Source organism: Panthera pardus, unplaced genomic scaffold (assembly GCF_024362965.1).
Source record: "Panthera pardus isolate Hobbes unplaced genomic scaffold, ASM2436296v1 HiC_scaffold_15, whole genome shotgun sequence".
NCBI lineage: Eukaryota > Metazoa > Chordata > Mammalia > Carnivora > Felidae > Panthera > Panthera pardus.
This window is the reverse complement of record NW_026526710.1, coordinates 49,258,179-49,278,609: the sequence shown is the minus strand read 5'-3', so window position 1 is coordinate 49,278,609 and position 20,431 is coordinate 49,258,179. Positions and strand designations below refer to the sequence as shown.

General features: G+C 34.3%; 1 protein-coding gene across 3 annotated transcripts in view; it reads left to right on the top strand.

Moving 5' to 3' along the window:
• The window catches only part of CCDC178 (coiled-coil domain containing 178), a 441,055-nt gene that overhangs the window by 135,889 nt on the left and 284,735 nt on the right, over positions 1-20,431 (top strand). For all 3 annotated transcript variants that reach the window (XM_019465445.2, XM_019465447.2, XM_019465449.2), the window contains one exon: positions 19,540-19,723. In XM_019465445.2, coding sequence (XP_019320990.2) covers positions 19,540-19,723 — 184 coding nt within the window. The remainder of the gene's footprint in view (positions 1-19,539; positions 19,724-20,431) is intronic.

Sequence of the window (20,431 nt, the reverse complement as noted above, 5' to 3'; positions counted from 1 at the left end):
CACTAAATATCTTTTTATCTGTTACACTGCTCGATCAGCACCCTGGAACAAGCTATCATCATGTCTAGCAAGAGCTTATAGTGACTTCCAAAGCTAGTTTACCTGCAGTCATTATGCTTCCTTTCTAATCCATTATCTACACTGTGGTGGGTTCATTCTTTTTTCTGTTTTTTGTTTTTTTGTCTTTTTTGACATAAGTATGATCAGTTCCTCTCCACACCTGCATTAATTTTAACAGGAATGAAGGGAAAATCCCCTCCTTAACATCTCCGACAAGGTCCCTGAATAGGCAGACATACCTGCCTCTGTTGTCTCATATCACATTTGGTTCAAATACTATAGCCTTGCTTCATCTTCTCCTATTTGCCACGTGTTTGCCAGCCCATATGGCATTTGTGTGCTATTTCCTTTTCCTATAGTATTTTTCCCGTTCCTTTTACCCAGCAAATTACTCTTTATCCTTAAGACAGTTTTGGAGTGAGTTCTGAGAAGCTTTTTCATTGATTGTTAAATCAATGAAATCCCAGTTAAATCCAATTCATATATTATGTGTATATATGGCACACATACTTTTCTCCTTCAGATCTCTTGCCATATTTGCAATTTTTATGTGCACATATTTGACTCTTGTTCATCTCCCTCAAAAAACGTGATCTGTGAGGGCAGACATAGGCCATGTCTGTATTCTCTTCATCACTGAATCTGCATCATCAAGCATGGTACATGACATACTGTGCTATCCAAAGTTAATCATTGAAGGGAAAGAAGGAACAAAGAAGGGAAAGGGGTAATGATGATATTTGATGATTGTATAGGAAGTTGTTAAAATTTCTTAGTGATCGTTTTGTCTTTGGAAATGCTAGAATGAAACTATAAGATTTATCTATGTGTTGAAAAGAATTTTTAAAAGACAACAAAAGGAACATTGTTTTCCAAAAGATAACTTAAAATTGTACTTGTTAATGTTACTGCATTTTATTAAGAGAGCCATAGGAGAAAAAATAAAAATTCTGAAGCTAATGAGAAGACCCCTCTGGAAGAAAGGAAGTGTGAGAGTTAGCATTTATGAGATTATCTTGCCAACAGCGTCCATCTCATCTTAGTGGTATACAAGTAGAAAGGTTTATTTCTCACTTGCATTGCAACTTAGCTGTGTCTGCGTTTCATGTTATTTCTACTTCTTAGATTCAGGGTGAAGAATCAGATCCTGCTAGGGCACATTGTTCTGGTAAGCACAGATTCATTAGTGAGATCACTTGATGACCCTTACAGCTTCCACAGGAAGATGATAAGTGTTTCTTTTGCTCACACTCCATTGAACAAAGCAAGTCATATGGCCAAGCCTGATGTCAACAGGGTGGGAAGTCTAATCCTCTTAAAAAGAGAGATAGTACATAATTGAGAATAGTGATACAGTCTATCACATGTAGTGGAAATGTAGCCTTGGTTATTGTAAAGGATTTCCAGTGTATACATTGTGCTTGTCCAGTTAATATTTTAGATATCACTTAATTACTTAAATTTTCTTTCAGATTTTCACTTGAAATTAAAAAAAATAAATGATGATTTTAACAGCAGATTAGTCAACAAAGAATTAGCGAAAGATTAGTGAAATCAAAGAAATTAAGAGATAGTCAGGTAAGAGTCAGGTCTACCACATGTTTAAGTGATGTTCCAAAAGACGAGAAGATAAAAAAAGGACAGAGATAATATTTGAGGAGATAATATCAGTTCATATATGGCAAACATTTCTTACATTCGTGTTTCACTGGTGAATCTCTCACTCTTAATAGTCGATAGGTAGGTAGGTAGCTAGCAAGGTAGATAGGTAAGTAGGTAGATAGATAGATGCAAAAATAATTATTCATTTCGAAACTTTATTTGCTGTCACAAACTATGAGTCGGGAGTTCTGTCTTGTCCAGTAAGAGAGCGGACACAGAATTGAATACGAGAGAGGCTAATGTAATGGGAGGAGACAAGGGCCTGAACAGGGGTTTCATAAGTCAAACCCAAATAAAGGGTTTGACTTTATTGAGCTCACAAGGTATTTCCCACGTGGTGAACGTGAAGAAAACAAGATCTTACACACTTGGCAAAAGTGAAGAAAACAATCAGATAGTAATCATTAACTTGTGTGTGTAAGAAGCAAAGGGTCTGGGGGGGACAAGTGGAGTTTTCGATCCAAATAAAATAGTATATTGGCATCAGATGGGAAGTAATTTCCATGATATAACAAGTGATATAATAAGTTATTCGTGATCCATTACAATATCTTGCTACCTAACCTCAGGCGCTTTTGCCCGGTGGCGGCTGTCGGCCCTAAGCTTTCTAACCCATTTATGTAAGTAGAACCTATTTCCCCACAGTTTGTTTTACTTCCAAATCTTCTAAGTAATTTTATAATTCCCTGTTTGATATAGATATTTACAGCTTATCTTTTGCTTTTTCAACATAGTGTGAATAGTTAGTTATTATTTTATCTAAATCTAATAATTTAAATATCTGTAGTCTTTGTCATTTATTTTTGCATCTTATTCTCCTAACTCATGCTTTTGCTATCTTTTTCCCTTGTGCTCTTGGCTATTTTTATTGTGTGTTTTCCACTTTCTTCTGGAAACTATTTGTGGAAAATCTTTGAGTCCTAAGATAAAATTGAGTTAACCATTTGCAACCTTATATTTATGAGAGGGATTCTTTTTTTCAATTTTGCCCTTGTATATGCCCAAGACTTTTTTCATTTCCCAAACCATGATATTCAAATAATTTTTACAGATATTCAAATAATGTATTTGAGGTTTGTATAACAATGTAACAAGAATTCTATTATATTATGTTGGGAATAAAAGGACATACAATTAGTGTCATTATGGATGAAAAAACTCAGTAATATATTAGTAGTTATTTTCTCTATTTACTGAAATGATTTTAGGTTTTCAATCTGTTTTTGCACTTTTTTGTATTTTCTTTTCTAAAAAATACACATTATAACAATAGTGCAAAAAGATCATACAAGATTCTTTCATTTTGAAAGCACTGGAAGTTTTGGTAAAATGGAGCTTTGGATATCTGTAAAAACTCTATTATATGGGTGTGTCATGATTTTTTCATAATTACTCTAATATTTACTTTTAGGTTGTTTTTATTTTCATGACGTAAACATTGTGGCAATTATTTTTCAGATATCTAAGCTTTTTAAAATTCCAAGTAGATTTCTGGAAGTAGATTAGCTATAATGCTTTTAAATTCCTAATACCTTTAAAAAAATAAATTTCTAATACCTTTCTAAACCTACTTTCCAGAAAGACTATGTCATTTATTGAAGCTGAGCAGTACATAAGCTTGTTCTGTGATGTACTTGTGCTAACATTGAGCGCTGTGTTTTTTCCAACTTGATAAGTGAAAAAATACATCCTCAATGTTGTTTCAAACTCCCATTTCTTTGGTTACTAATGAGGTGGAATATTTATATATCCTCTATTGAATTCTGCTTTTTCTAGAGAATTCTTGTGTGCTTCCAAGGAAGAAATAAAGAACTTGGGATTCAGAAAGGCAAAGTGCCTTTTTGAAGTTCTCACGGCTTAATACTACTGGCATTTGAAACTTGATTTTCTGTATTCAGATTCAGGATTTTTTTACCTTCTCTTATTTTTTTTTTTTTTTGAAATTTAATGTGATTTCAATTTAACTGATGTTTAATAAATGTTCAAATATGCTTGACATATTACTCCAGTAATAACAATCCCAAATAGCAGCCTTAACATTAAAATGCAGTTGTCTTGGGGTACAGGTAAGATTGTGCTGAATTGCACTTTGACTTTGTGGCTAGAGCTTAGAGCAAGTGCTTGATCTGACTTGTGTGTCTGTCTCTGTGCATGTGTGTGCGTGTGTGTGTGTGTGCACATGAACACACATTTTTATGTGGCAGGCAGGTAGGGACAAACACTGAGGGTAGGGAACTAAGTTTCGACTCTGCTGAAGACCATGGAAATGCACCAAAGAAGCTGTATGGTCAGATTCTCTTTTAAAGATATCACTTTGGTGGTAATTGAATGAGTTAAGCTTTGAATAACTGGTTTGATGGTGGTACCAGATAGTAACTTGGGAAATATACGGAGGAAAAACAGAAAGGTTGGAGGGAAGATGTTGATATGTTTGGTTTGGAATTGCGTATGGCATGATTCAAGTGTACGTGTCTAGATATCACTCTGACGGATAGGTCTGAAATTGAGGGAAGATGTTCATGGAGATGGAAGTTCCATGTTAAATGTAGAAGTGCTTTAAATTGGCAAGCAAATTTTTCTACGTCTACTCCATTTACTGCTTGAAAATTAGAATTTTTATGAGGTAGAAATTTTGTGGGATAAATTATAACACCAAGTTTTCTATCAGTATAAGGTAGAGTTTCCTCCATATCTGATAGGGTAGAATCAAGAAATATTAATGGCCTCTGTAAACTCTTATCAACTAACAAAAACTGCTTTCCCATTAATTAGAAAACGAAATCTAAATTCAACAAAAATGAAGAAAGTACCAAATATGTTTGACATTTATTAAAATTTATCTTACTTATTTTTAAAACTTTTCCAGATTTATTGAAGTATAACTGAGAAATATAATGTATATATATTTAAGTTGTGCAAAATGATAGATTTTTAATTAAGGTTTTATTTTTTTAAGAGCAGATAGGGTCACAGGAAAATTGAGAATATATAGATATTTCTCATATACCCCTGGTCCCTGTACATGCACGGCCTCCCCCATGATCAACATCCTTCACCACAGTGGTATATTTAGTACAATTGATGAGCCTACACTGACAGAAAATATTACCCAAAGTCCGTAATTTACATCAGTGTTAACTCTTGGTGTTGTACATTCTAGGGTATTATGCAGTAATACCCTAGTAATGCAGTAATAATGGTATTATACAGAGTATTTTCATTGTCCTGAGGTCCTCTATGCTCTGTCTACTCATTCTTCCATTCCTCCCATCCAAACTGTGACAGCCACTAGTTTTTTATTGTCTTCATAGTTTTGCCTTTTTTTCAGAATGTCATATAGTTGTAATCATATAGTATGTAGCCTTTTCAATTGGATTCTTTCACTAACTAATATCCATTTAAAGTTCCTTTATGTGATTCATGGCTCATTTTTTATAGCACCAAATAATATTCTGTATCTGGGTATACCACAGTTTAAGCATTCACCTACTGAAGAGCATCTTGGTTGCTTCCAAGTTTTGGCAGTTATAAATAAAGCCACTATAAATATTTGCGTGTAGGTTTTTGCATGGGCAAAAGTCTTCAACTCCTTTGGGTAAATACCAACAAACAATTGCTGGATCATATGATAAGAATATGTTTAGTTTTGTAGGAAACTGCCAAACTGCCTTCCATAGGGGCTGTATTATTTTGCAATCCCAGTAGCAATGAATGAGAATTCCTGTTGATTCACATCCTCACCAGCATTTGGTGTTGTCAGTGTTCTACATTTGACCATTCTAATAGGTGTGTAGTGATATCTTCTTGTTGTTTTGATTTGCATTTCCTTTAATGGCATATGATTTGAAGAATCTTTTCATATACTTATTTGATATTGTTCATATACTCATCTTCTTTGATGAGGTGTCCATTAAGGTCTTTGACCCATTTTTAAATTGGATTTTTTTTTCCCTCTGTTGACTTTTCAGAGTATTTCATATGCTTTGTACAACAGGTCTTTATTAGATGTGTCATTTATAAATAGTTTCTCCCAGTTTGTGGCTTCTCAATTTTTTGACCTTGGCTTTCACAGAGCCAAAGGTTTTAATTTTAACAAAGTCCAGCTTATCAATTAATTTTTCCATGGGTTGTGCTTTGGTATTGTGTCTAACAAACTATTGCCATATCCAAGCTCACCTAAGTTTTATCCTATGTTACCTTCAGGGATTTTATAGTTTGCATTTTACATTTAGGTCTATGATCCATTTTGAGTTAATTTTTATGAAAGAGGTAAGGTCCCTGTTTAGCTTTATTTTTTTTGTCTGTGGATGTCCAGTCGTTCCAACACCATTTGTTGAAAATATGATCTTTGCCCCACTGTATTGCCTTTGCTTCTTTGTCAAACATCATTTGGCTCCATTTCTGTGGGTTATACACGATACATTATAAGAGATACAGACAATAATATAAAGGTCAATTGTTTTTATTATTTAATGGTTAACAGAAATAGCGTCGTGTATCTTTATTTTTACTTTACGCAGTGATTTTATAGTCTCTTGTTTATGACTAGTAGACTAATAATATAACCATATGCTTATGACTGCCTTTATAATCAATATTTGTACTTAAAGAAAATGTAGACCTAAAAATCAAATGTATGTTTGCAAGTGTGTGCATGTGTTTGTCCATGTGTGTGTGTTTGAGTGTCCTGAACACCTGCTTTATATGAAATACTGTTTAAGTGCTGGGGATATCATTTAAACTTACATTCTGCTACATAGATACTAAATATTTGATAAATTTCCAAAAATTCAGTCACCGATACTCTTGGGAGGAAGAAAAAAAATGGATAATGTGCTAGAGTGACCGGGCCAGTGAAGAATTGGGACCTCTGCTTTAGCAATGACCTCCAAGGACACTGCTGTCTCTTGAATTGAGACTTTAATGAAGAAGCTTTGCCAGCCTTGAGCTGTTCCAGGAAAGAAGTTGCCAAATAGAAGTAATGGAACACACAAAAGTCCTATGATGGATAAAAATTTTGTGTGTTCTGGAAACAGAATGGAGGCCACTGTTTCTGGAAAATTGTATGTGGGCAGAGTAATTCAAGGAGACGAATGTTGCAAGGCAGACAGGGCCCAGATAGTGCAAGCCTGTAAGTGGGTTGTGATAAAGGAATGTGGGTGAAACATCTAATGCATTTAAAGCATCTTACATCTTATTTTAGATCTATGGGCAGCTTACTGAAGGACGGACTTTGGTGCATATAGAAGGATGCCGGCTCTTTTGGTCACTCAGAAAAATTATAATGATGATATAGATCAAGGGTTTTTTTTCAATAAAAATGGTAATAGCTGAATTCAGATATATTTTAGAGGAAGTACCAATGGGATCTTTTGACAGATGGAATATAAAATGTGAGGGGGGAAAATCGTCAGGCTACTTGCTGAGGTAACAAGGGCTTGCGGAAAGTCTGAGGGGGATTTTGGAGAAGATATAATTATGTGTCTTCGGGCCATATTAAATTTCAGATTCTTATCAGCTCTTCAAATAGAAATGAGAAGTAAAAATTAGATAGATCTATAGCACAGAAATGAGGAGGACATAAATTTTGAGTCATAAAGTTAAGCAAAAGGACAGGATACTATGTCTAAAAAAGAGTATGTAGATAAAAAAGTAATCAGAGTTTACTTTTCCTGCAACATTGATAATAAAGACTGTAAGACACTTATAAATGGAGCATAAATAGGATATACATCCTTTAAATGCCGCATTGTGCTGATGAAAAAGTAAAGGAAATCCTCAGAGGGCAATGCAAAATAATAATAATAGTAATAATAATAATAATAATAATAATAATAATAATAATGGAAAACCTGTAAGTTAAATTTTTAGTTGATATTTGGCTTCTCTAAAAATATGAATTGAAAAATGACTTTGCTGATCTTGGCAAACAGGGTGATTAAATTTTAGTGTCTTCAAATAATAGGCCATGGGCCATGGATCTGTGCAAGTAAGGGAACTGGGCAAAGTAAGACCATTGAATGGGCAGAGCAGAAAACATATACCCACAAGCAAAGGCAGAGATAAAAAAGTGTGTCTGTCTAAGCCTGGAACCTGGGTAGGAAACAAGAGAATGGTGTGGCTATTTTTGACACTTGTTTGATGTTTTCATTTATACCATCTAGGTGATCTTGTAAGGCCCCAACCAAGAAATTATCACTTTAAAAAGTGATCTTACCTTGATAAATATTCTCTAGAGAAATAAACAGGCAGAGGCCACACAAGATTTTCTCAAATAAAGCTTTTAAATCTGATAGGGGTGCCTGGGTGGTTCAGTCGGTTAAACATCCCACTCTTGTTTTCCGCTCAAGTCATGATCCCTTGAGTTTGTGAGATTGATCCCTGCCTCTCGCTTCACGCTGACAGCATTGAGCCTGCTTGGGATTCTCTCTCTCTGCCCCTCACCCACTCGCACACATTCTCTCTCTCTCTCTCTCTCTCTCTCTCTCTCTCTCTCTCTCTCAATAAATAAACATTAAATGAAGATGACCTCACAAAATATGAAACAATAAGGGAAAATAGAACATGAATGAGAGCAGAAATAATCAGCAGTATATTTACACCCACAATAATTTCAAATGATAGTATTAGATTAAATCTGCCTAAGTAAGTTTAAAATGATTAAAGGGAACAAAACAAACTAATAGAACATTATCAAAACAGTTCAGGGAGGTTTGAAAATGAATTCACCAAAACTTGTAAAGCTTCAAAGTGGATTCATTTTGATTAAATATTGTATTAATTAAATACCAAATGCAGCTGGGGGCAAAAAAAGAATCAGTGCCCTTGGAAACATGAAGAGGAACCCGGAATGCACTACAGAGAGCAAAAGAGACAAAAATATGGAATAAATATTAAGTATTACGGAGAATAGAATGAGAAATAGAGAATGGGAAAGCAATATTCAAAAAGACAATGGCAGATAACAGTCTTTTGAACGTGAATCCTTAGATTCAGGCATCATGATAAATCCCAAGAAGATAAACTCAGAAAACGTTAATCTTCTTTATACTATAGGTTACCCATATTGGAAGGAACAGTTGAAGATATGATGCATTTTGTCAAATGTATTCTACAGTGCTAGTATCTGCAAACAGCTCTCCTGCCTCCTTAAATTTAAGTGGCAAATGGTACTTCCTCTTTAAGGCTAGCACGTCCATCGGTGCTCTTGATCTTAATACCTTTTGCCCTGTACAGGACATAGTTTATCCTTATAGCTTCTATTTCTGACATCTTTGTTCATTACTTTCTTCCTTCAGGCTATATTCACCATTAACCCTCTTCCAGCCTAAAGTGAAGGCCTTGTCTTCATTCTAGTTTTATCTTTGGCAATCACACAGTAGTTCCCTTACATTCTCATTAAAATTTTCATGTAGTTAGCAATATTTGCTAGATTATTAACAGTATTTGCTTGACTGTTAATCACTTTTTGACACACAGCAGTCTGGCTTTTGAAACTCCAATGCTACCAAAATTTTCTTACTTAATTTAAAGACAGCTACAACAATGAACATCTCCCTTTCTAAATTCACGGAGTGTTTTTTTCATGTTATTGCAATATCTTTTTCCCCCCTATGTGAACCAAGCATTTGTGTCTAATGCCCTCTCTGATGCTATCTCTTTTTGAGATTCAGCATGTCACTCTCTTGGTTCTGCCTTTAACTCTATGAAGCTGTTCTCTCTAGGAATTCGACAGCAGCTCATTTATCTCTGCTTGTCTCTCATAGATGAGCTCAGAGTCCTAACTGCAGCCCTTGTACATCCTTGGTCTGCTCTCAATTCCAGAAATTGTATCTACTCTCATTATTTTAACATATGTCATATTTTTCTTCACTTCTTAATCTCTATCCACGTCTTTTATTTCTCCTGATAGAATTGTTTTGGATACCTCCTCTCTCCTGCAATATCACATCTTGACACCGTTATCCACCAAGTTACTTACTTCAGGCATCATCCTATATGCCTCTCTGTCTGCTTATAGCCAGCATCCTGCCAACTTCTTTAAGTCTTTCTTGTAATTATTTTTTAATATTTACTTATTTTTGAGAGAGAGACACACACACAGTGTGAGCAGGAGAAGGGCAGACACAGAATTGGAAGCAAGCTCCAGGCTCTGAGCTGTCAGCACAGAACCCTATGCAGGGCTTGAACCCATGAACACGAGATCATGACCTGAGCCGAAGTCGGACCCTTGACTGACTGAGCCACCCAGGTGCCCCAAGTCTGTCTTTTAAATGATCTTTCCTTTCTGTCTGTTTTAATTACCAATGACCTAAATCATGTGCTAATTGTCCCTTAATTGGAATATCAAAATGGGCTTCCAATTAGTCTACCTTACTCCAAGGTACTCTGAGGGCTCACCCTCAGATCTATCCTATACAGCATTACTGGTGCAAATTATCTACAAAGGATGAAATGTTATTTCTTTTCAGCATCTTAAAAAAGTTTGAGTCTCTCTACCAACTATAGGATAAAGTCTTGTCTCCCAGACTGATGGATTAGACACTTTAACCTGTTACCTGTACAACTTCAGACTCATCTTGCACCACTCCTTTGTGTGATCTCAGTGTTGTAGCTTAGTAAAATACTAATATATCCAAACTCATATTATTTTAAACTTTAATCTTTGTCTCTGGTATTCCTCTGATTGAAATTCTCTTCCTTTTCCTTCTCTTCCACCTCCTCTTTTTTCTGGCTTAAAAAAAAAACAAAACAAAACATGATGAAGTGATCATTCATACAATAGCTCAGACATTAACTCTTCCCAGATGCTTTCCCTCTTAGTAACTTCCCCTATCCCCAAAATATGGTGGTATTAAGTACTTCTGTTTATTATTGTACTTATGATCGCACAGAGATGTGTGTGTGTGTGTGTGTGTGTGTGTGTGTGTGTGTGTGTGTGTGTCTTTTTTCCTTCACGAGAATATAAATCGTGAGTTTAGTTTTAATTCATCTTTATATCCCAGTCACCTAGGGTAGCACTTGGTATGCAGTCAGTTCTCATAAGTATTCATTTAACTAACCCTCACTGATTGCATACACTTTTCTCCTAGGACTTGTCACACTATGTACAGTTACTGTTGGTTTGTTTATTTGTGTTTCCTCTTAGCTAAGCTCCTGGCTTTAGGCATTGTCTGTGCTTGTATGTGTCTGTGTACTTGTCTGTGTTTTTCTCAGTAGGTGTTAAATAAATCACATAATGAACTAATGAAAGCTGAATATAAAAATTTGTTATCCTTATTTCTTGCTTTGCTTCAGTATCTCTGTGCTCCTAATCTCCTTGCTGTATGTTTAATTCTAATGTCATTTGTGATATCTTATTTTGCTCCAAAGCAATATTAATGGTTATTTACCTTTTTTGTCTTCTTTTTCTCATTGTCTTCCATTTCATTAAACCAGATGTCACTGTAATGAAGATCCATGCTGTTACATACTTTTTAATTAGCAAAAAACTATTTATTAAATCACTTGTATATGTTGCTCAACATATATAAGTACAATGTATATATTATTCTCAATTTATTTAAGCTTAATCTTGATAACAACCTTAATGGTAGGTATTATTAAGCAAATTTTACATATAAGTAAATAGTGTATGAAAGCACCACCCCCCAATTACATTAAGGACAATCAGGATTTGAATGTAGGTCTGTCTGAATCCAAAATTTGTATTCTTTCTCAGAAATACTGCCTCTTTACCTTCATTGGTAAGTCTTGATTCCTGTGTCTGGCATAGTCTGGCACAGCAGACTATGGACATTACATTTACAACTTAGAAAATATGTCAAAAGTGTATTACTTTATTTAATTCTCCATCTGTATTTGGGTATACCCACTGCTTTCTCCAAAGAGCTCTGTTCTTAGTCTTTTAATTTTTTTCTTTTTTATTCTTCCATTACCCAAATCACTTTTCCCTTAATCCCAGCTTCTTTTTTCCTTAAGTCTAAAAATAATAATAAAAACTTTTAAAGCAAATCACTGACACTCATACATCTTTTGCATATCGTCATCAAAAATTTCCAAATTTGGACTGATACATATATTCTAAGATTCCTTTAGAATACCATCTCACTATTTGATGTCATTTCCAACTGTTACACTATTTGAATAAGTTACATAATTAATTCAATATATGATCTATTGCTCGTATATGGTTCATTTTAAAAATGGCAACACTGAAAGGTAGATGCCATATTTGTTAACAGACTTTGTTCATGACTCTGTGCATACAAATATTTGCAAGAGCTTTTGGTGATAATGATGCGTAATTGTTTACCTTGTAGTACAGTGTGTAATTAGTAATTTTGTCTATCAAATGAGCCAGCATCCTTTAGAAATGTAAAAAACCTTTTACAAATGGGACATTTGACTTGAGCAAACAACTTCACTTGATTACTTATTCATGTGATAGGCAGGCTTCAGCAACGTAAATCAAAGAAAATGAACTTGTTTAAGATGATTTGAAATTGATTAATTTGTATTTAGTTTGCTTGAAGTTAACTGTGTGGTATGAATTTCTGTATAGCTATTTTCTTACATCCAAGCTCTGTAAAATGTTCAGAATATCTACTCCTAATGCTCTACTGTTCCTCAAGCAAGACAGTGCCATTGTAACTGCACTGATCCAAAGATGGGGTTGATAATCGAGGGAAATGAGCAAAAAAGCTATTGAACACCATAAAGATTTACTGGTATATTTTATAGAATGTGTTTATCAAGAGTTAACAGGGTAGTGATTTATTTGTGGAGATAGCAATTAGAATATTATTGAAGTTGTTAAATAGCCTGGAATACTTAGAATGAATCCACAGGGTACTGTGTCTTTCATACTCGCTTAGCTATATCTTACCAGCCTATTAATTTGAGTTACTTTGCAGGAGTATAGAATATGATTTTTTTCAGCATTTAACAGCATGCTTTCCAATGAATATTCTTAAACTATTTTGCTTTTACTTTTTCAGCTATTGAAAGACAAAAAGCTGTATGCACCATTCAAAATTAACTACCAATGTTTTAGCCTACTTTAGACCTATTTGTAAGAAATTAAAATTTCACAAATAAATTACTCTTCCCATTTCTGTTCTCTCTCTCTCTCTCTCTCTCTCTCTCTCTCTCTCTCTCTCTCCTCTCCAGAGGCAATCAAAACCCAAATTTGTCTGTGTTCAGTATGTGTAAGAACTTGGATTATCAATTTTTAGACCTCCGTATTCCCAACAGTCTTTTCTTCCATATCATATCAACCACCTTCTCTTACAATCTTACCCCTACATCTTCTCATTTCCAATAACAGAGTCACCTCCTGGTTTCAGTTTTAAGAATCTACTCTCTCACAGCTGACACCTCTCTTTCCAGCTTACTTACTCTACGAGTACCCTCACTCCATTATTTGACACTTTAAGATGATCAGTCTGTTATCCCTACTAGATGTGTATATCCTACCTTCTTGTCCTTCCTTCTCTTCTCACAGAACCTAGTTATATCTGACTAAAAATAACCCTTCATTTAAATCACCTTCAAGTTTTATTTCTGTGACTTGAAAAGCCCTATCATTGAACTGAAGCAGGATCCAAACAGCGGCATGTGGCTACAGTAAGACACAGCTGAGATTAATTAATCTCACCATGGGTGGATCCTGTTTTGGTGGGCCCTAAATGTTATAGAATGTGAGATCTCTTTCTGAAAAAAAATATAAGCTTATGAATACCGAATTCCCACAACCAATTCAATGCCACTTGACAAAGGGTAAATTATATTAGAAAAAGAAAATAATAAATTTTGGTTAGAATATATTATTTTCACAAACTTTATTCAAAAATGTACAACCATGTGAAATGCCGTTACACACTCAAAGGACTTCACAAGGGGTTGGGGTCAGTTAGAGACCCTCATATTTAAGCTTCATTAGCACTGCAATAAATTTGCTGCCGAGTAGAACTTAAAGTATGTGACTATGAATCTCAAGTGACATTCAGCACTACCAAAAAATTTTTAGAGTGTCCAGTTTTCCTGACCCCTATTTCACATCTTCTCATGCTCTTCACTCCTAATACCCACATCACCCTCATTTTATTTATTTATTTATTTATTTATTTATTTATTTATTTATTCATTCATTCATTCATTCATTCTTTCTTTCAAGTTTTTATTTAAATTCTAGTTAGTTAACATACAGTGTAATATTGGTTTCAGGAGTAGAATCTAATGATTCATCACTAACTACAACACCCAGAGTTTATCAGTAGTGCCCTCCTTATTCTCATTTTAACACTAATAATCTTTTCAAAACTTAATAGAGAATACAGATGCAGTCAAATGAGAATTAACCTCTTTTTCTTGCCAGCCTATTTGCATCTGTCTTTACATACTCTATATTCTCCTGTATTAAATCTAATAATGGAAGCAGCTCTTACAGTGGAGTTCCCATCACCCACACACTTTCCAGGAGGATGCCATTCCCTTTTACATACTCGGGCTTTGTAGCTACAGTTATTTCCTCTTTCCTGTGAACTATTATTACTTCTCTCTAATAGCATACGAACATTACATAATATTGCTCATTTTAGGAAAGAAGCAAACTCAAGATAAAATAGAGCTCTAAATCCCAGCTCTACCCTTCTGTTCTTTATAGCAAATCTTAATTAAAGTGAACATTCCTGTTCCCATAAACTCACATTCTGTTTTCTATTCAATCCATTCAAATAAGAAATTTCTCAAAGGACCCTATTCTAGATCTAAAGTCATATTTTAAAGTTAATTTAAAGGTACTTTCATGTTTTATTTAGTTTTTTAAAAATTATATGTACTTAAAGTTTACCTCATGATGATATGATATACATAGTGAAATGATTACTAGAGTCAAGCTAATTAGCATACCATCTTCTCACATAGTTAACGTGTGTGTTTGTGTGTGTGTGTGTGTAATGAGAGCACCTGAAATCTGCTCTTTTATCAAACTCCAAGTGTTTGATACCATAATTTATGTAGTCATCATCTCATACATTAGATCTCTAAATTTATCAACCATTTATTGAGTTTTGCTTGATAATATATCTGATGGCATTTGGGTTATCATTTCATGTAGGTAATCTGTTTTTTCTCTTGGAAAACTTATGAATTTTCTCTTCCCATTTCAGAGTACTGAAACTTTACAATTCCATGTCTGGGGGTGTGTGTACTTCTCTGCGTTTAATATATCTAGTTTAACATTATGTAAGACTTTTCATTTTAGTGACCCATGTTGGCTTTTAGTACTGGAAATTTTTCAGATATAATTTTGTTATATATACTTCCTTTATATTTTTTTGTTTATTTATTTTTGAGAGAGCGTGCATGAATAGGGTAGAGGAAGGGAGAGAGAGGGACAGAGGATTTGAAGCGGGCTCTGCACTGACAGCAGAGAGCCTGATGCGGGGCTCAAACTCACAAACTGTGGGATCATGACCCAAGCTGAAGTCAGACGCTCAACTGACCCAGCCACCCAGGCTCCCCTTCCTCTCTATTTTTAAAAAAATTTTTCAGCTTTATTGAAACATGTTTGACATAATTCTATATATTTGAGGTGTAAAATGTGATGATTTGATACATATGTACTTTGTGATGTAATTACCACCCATCAATCATTTTCTGTAATTACTGTGTTATTCTCTTGTGGTGAATATGATTAAGGTCTATACACTTAGCACATTTCAAGTAAGCAACACAATATTATTAACTGTAGTTGCCATATTATACACTAGGTCCTCAGAGATTATTTATCTTACAACTGAAGGCTTACACCTTGACCACTGTCCTTCCCATTTCCATCACCACTCAGCCCTTGTTAAACATCATTCCACTGTTTTTATGAATTCATTTTTGTTGTTAATGATTTCAGATTCCACATATAAGTGAGATTACATAGCATTTATCTTTCTCTGTCTGGCTTGTATCACTGGACATAACTGTCCTGTAAGTCCATCCATCTTGTTGCAAATGACGGGATTCATTCATTGTTCCTTGTAACTGAATAGTATCCCGTATATATGTGGAATTTTCTTTATTTATCCATTGATAGTTTGTTTCCATATACTGGCTATTATGAATCATGCTGCAATGAACATAGGAGTGCAGATATCTCTTCAAGAAATTGATTTTGTGATTTTGTTTCTTCAGCTATATATGTAGAAGTGAATGTTGGATCAATATGGCAGTTTTGTTTTCAATTTTTTGGAGAACCCCTAGACTGTGACCCATAATGGGTATACCATTTTACATTCCCACCAACAGTATACAAGAGTTCCCTTTCTCCACATCCTTGGAGCATTTTCTGTCTTTTTGATAAAAGCCATCCTAACTGATGGGAGGTGGTATCTCATTGCGTTTTTGAATTGCATTTCCTTGGAGATAGTGATGTTGAGCATCTTTTTCACGTAGTTGCCATTTTTATGTCTTTGGGAAAAATGCCTATTCAGGTCCTTTGCCCATTCTTTAGTTGAGTATTTTAGATTTTACCTACTGAGCTATATAATTTCCTTATATATTTGGGATATTAATGTCTTACCACATATGGTTTGAAATATATTTTCTTTCATTAAGTAGGTTGCCTTTTCAATTTGTTGATTTTTTTTTCTGTGCAGTAGGTTTTTAATTCGATGTTATCCCACTTGTTGATTTTTTACTTTGTTTCCTGTGCTTTTGGTGTCAAAAGGCAAAACATAATTGCCAAGACAAATGTCAAGGAGACTTTTCACTGTGTTTCTTCTGGGAGTTTTATAGTTTTAGCTTTTGCATTTAATTCCTTAATCCTTTTCAATTTAATTTTTGTCAGTGGTATAAGATAAGGGTCCAGTTTCATTCTTTTGCATGTAGCTACCCAGTTTTCCCAACACCATTTACTGAAGAGATGATTCTTTCTCCATTGTGTGTTGTTGGCATCCTTGTCAAAGTTTTTTTTTTTTTTTTTTTGTTTTTTGTTTTTGTTTTTGTTTTTTTTTCTGGGTTCTTCATTGTGTTCTACTGGTTTGTGTGTCTGTTTGTCATGCCAGTACCATACTGCTTTGATTACTATAGTTTGTAATACTATTTGAAATAAGGAAGGGTGATACCTCCAGCTTTGTTCTTCTTTTCTCAAGATTGCTTTGGATTTTTGGGGTATTTTGTGGCTCTATACAAATATTAGGATTTTTTTTCTGTTTCTGTGAAAAATGCCTCTGGAATTTTCATAGAGATTGCATTGAATCTCTAGATTGCTTTGGGCAGCATAGACATTTTAACATTATTAATTATACCAATCCATGAACACAGGATATCCTTCCATAGCTTTGCCTTCCTGAATCTCTTTCATCAATGTTTTATGTTCAGTGTCAGTGTATGGATCTTTCTTTCACATCCTTGATTAAATTTATTCCTACATATTTTATTATTTTTGATGCTGTTGTAAATGAGATTGTTTTAATTTTTTTATATAGTTCATTGTTAGTATATAGAAAGGCAGCAGATATTTGTATATAGATTTTGTTTTCTGCAGCTTTACTGAATTTATGTATTAGTTCTAATAGTTTTTTTTTTTTTTTGATGGAGGTTTTAAGGTTCTTTCCTTTTTTTTTTAATTTTAACGTTTATTTATTTTTGAGACAGAGAGAGACAGAGCATGAATGGGAGAGGGGCAGAGAGAGGGAGACACAGAATCTGAAACAGGCTCCAGGCTCTGAGCTGTCAGCACAGAGCCCAACGCGGAGCTTGAACTCACAGACCGCGAGATCATGACCTGAGCCGAAGCTGGCCGCTCAACCAACTGAGCCACCCAGGCGCCCCTAAGGTTCTTTCTATATAAGATCATGTCATCTGCAATCAGGAAATTTTAGCTATTCCTTTCTGATTTGGATACCTTTTACTTCTTTTTCTTGCCTAAATACTCTGAGACTTCTAGTACTATGTTGAATAGATATGGTTAAGAGTGGGCATCTTTGGCTTTTTTCTCATGTTAGAAGAAAAATCTTCAGCTTTTTATAGAGTATGATGTTAACTGTGGACTTGTTATTCATACACGGCCTTTATTATGTTAAAGTACACTCCCTCTATATACAATTTTTGAGAGTTTTTATCATGAATTGATGTTGAATTTTGTCAAATACTTTTTCTGCATCTATTGAGATTATCACATTTTTATCCTTGATTCTACTAAAGTGGTGTATCACATTTATTGATTTATGTATTTGAACCTAATTTGTTGTTGAATTCAGATTGATAGGATTTTGTTGAAGATCTATATTTTGTTGCATCTATATTGATCAGGGATATTGGTCTATAATTTTCTTTTCTTATAATGTCTTCATCTGGCTTTGGTATCAAGGTAATACTGGTCTCTTAAATTGAGTTTGGAAGCTTTCCATCCTCTTCAGTTTTTTAGAAGAGTTTGAGAACAATTGGCATTAATTATTCTTTAAATGTTTGGTAGAACTCATCAATAAAGCTATCAGGTTGAGTGTTTTTTTAATTAGGAGTTTTTGATTACTGGTTCAGTTTTCCTATTCATTATTGGCCTGTTCAGATTGTCTAATTTTTCATGATTCAGTCTTGGTAGATTGTGTGTTTCTAGGAATGTATTTCTTCTAGGGTATCCAATTTGTTGGCATATAATTATTCCTAGTAGTTTGTATTTCTAAGTTGTCAGTTGTAATGTGGCCCTTTTTATTTCTGATTTTATTTATGTGAGTTTTCTCTTTCTTTTTTTCGTGTAAAGTTTTGTCAGCTTTGTTTACATATGTTTTAAAAACCATGCTTTTTTGTTGTTGATCTCTTCTATAGTTTTTGGTTTAATGCAATTGTTTCAGTTCTGATTGTTGTTATTGCTTCTCTTCTCCTAACTCTGGGCTTAGTTTGTTCTTATTTTTCTAGGTCTTTGAGATGTAAAGTTATGTGGTTTGAAATCTTTCCTTTTTCTTAATGGAGGCATTCGTTATTATCAACTTCCCTTTAGAACTGCTTTTTGTATGTTGTGTTTCTATTTTCATTCATTTCATTTTTAAAAAAATTTCTTCTTTTCCTACTGGTTGAGTTCTCAGTCTCTTGTCTTTTCTTCCCAATCATAGTTCGTACCTTTCTATAAACCTATAGACTTCAATAGTAAGTTGGTGCTTTCACAAACAAGTACAACTCAAAAACCCCTGCTGTGATGCAGTGGACCTTGCCCAGGTAGCACATCTGGTGGAATACCTTTGGCTAGTTTCTTAGTTACCTCACTTGTGAATGTATGCTTTTTACATTGTATGCCTCAGTGTGTGTATCTGAAAAAGTTGGTATCCAATCTTAAAATGATATTAATGTCTTCACTCTTTTCTTCTATTGACTCTTTTCCTTAGCTGGGGGTTTTCTTTTTGAATGCTTTTAGTTTTTGGTTTTCTTTTGTTTCTCTTTTTCATGGACTGGATTTTTCTCATACTTGATTATTATTAATACTAATTTATATAAGATTAGAAAGAATGGATTGTTTTAGAAGGAAGGGATGAATGTTCTGAAAACTGAGCATTTGAGGTACCTGCCTTTCTTATTGATACACTTATCCTTCTGAGATTGAGCACAGCCTGACAATTAAGAGCAGCCAACAGGAAAAGCAGGAAAATAAATGGAATTTGGGGTCATATTTTTTATATTCAAGATTTAGTTAAGTATCTGGTTATTTTATATTTTAGGCAACATAAAATATGACTTTGTTGCTTTTTTACTACTATTAAATATATTTGCCTCAATATATACCTTCTTGGAATAATCTTGTCAATCCTTTTGCTTTGTTTTTTATAGTATAAGAAAAAAATCAGAGTTTGAGTCTGAAATCCAATCTTTGATGAAACTAAGGGGAAAAAATGATGAATTTATTAAGCAACTCTACAGGCAAGCTTATCACCTTGGTGCTATTTTCCACCTAACCAAATTTAAAACAGAGGAATTAGAGGACAAAATAGCAGAAGTGAGAAGAAAATTCAAGGTTTGTATCTTTGTGTTCTTCTAAGTTGTAAAAAAAGGGGGGGGGGTGATTAACCTGAATTTTATTGATTTATTGATGATAATTTGATTTTAATTTAAACTATACTAGTCTTTTAAAAGAAATTCCTCCTTCTGGTAAATCTGAATAAAATCATTTGTCTTCAGAGGCCCAGAATAAATAGAAGAGAAATGAGGCTCAGTGTAGCTAACCAACACTTACGTCTGCTTTTTGCTCTTACTGACTTTAAACTACCTTGGTCACCAGAATAGTGGTGCTTGGTTTAAACTCATCCTGTATATATACTGTATAAGAGTTCTTGCCTATGGTTGGAAGAAGGGATGCTGGGAAGTGCCCTTGCACCCTGCGTAATATAAGAAAAGGGAGGCCTGCAAGTTACTGAATTCCTGAGTACCACATAATTAGTAGACCACAGTGCTGTGGAAAGAACTGCTCATAGGCCTCAAACCTATTCCTAAGTGAGAAATATGATAAATAGTCACTCCATGCCATTTGGCATAGACACTGGGAAAGGCTACTCATTTTGCCACGTGTAAGGGGCCACTTTATGTTTGTTTGTTTATTTATTTATTTATTTATTTTTAATTTAATTTGTTATCCAGTTGGCTAACATACAGTGTATACCCTGTGCTCTTGGTTTGGGGGCTAGATTCCCATGATTCATCGCTTACATACAACACCTAGTGCTCA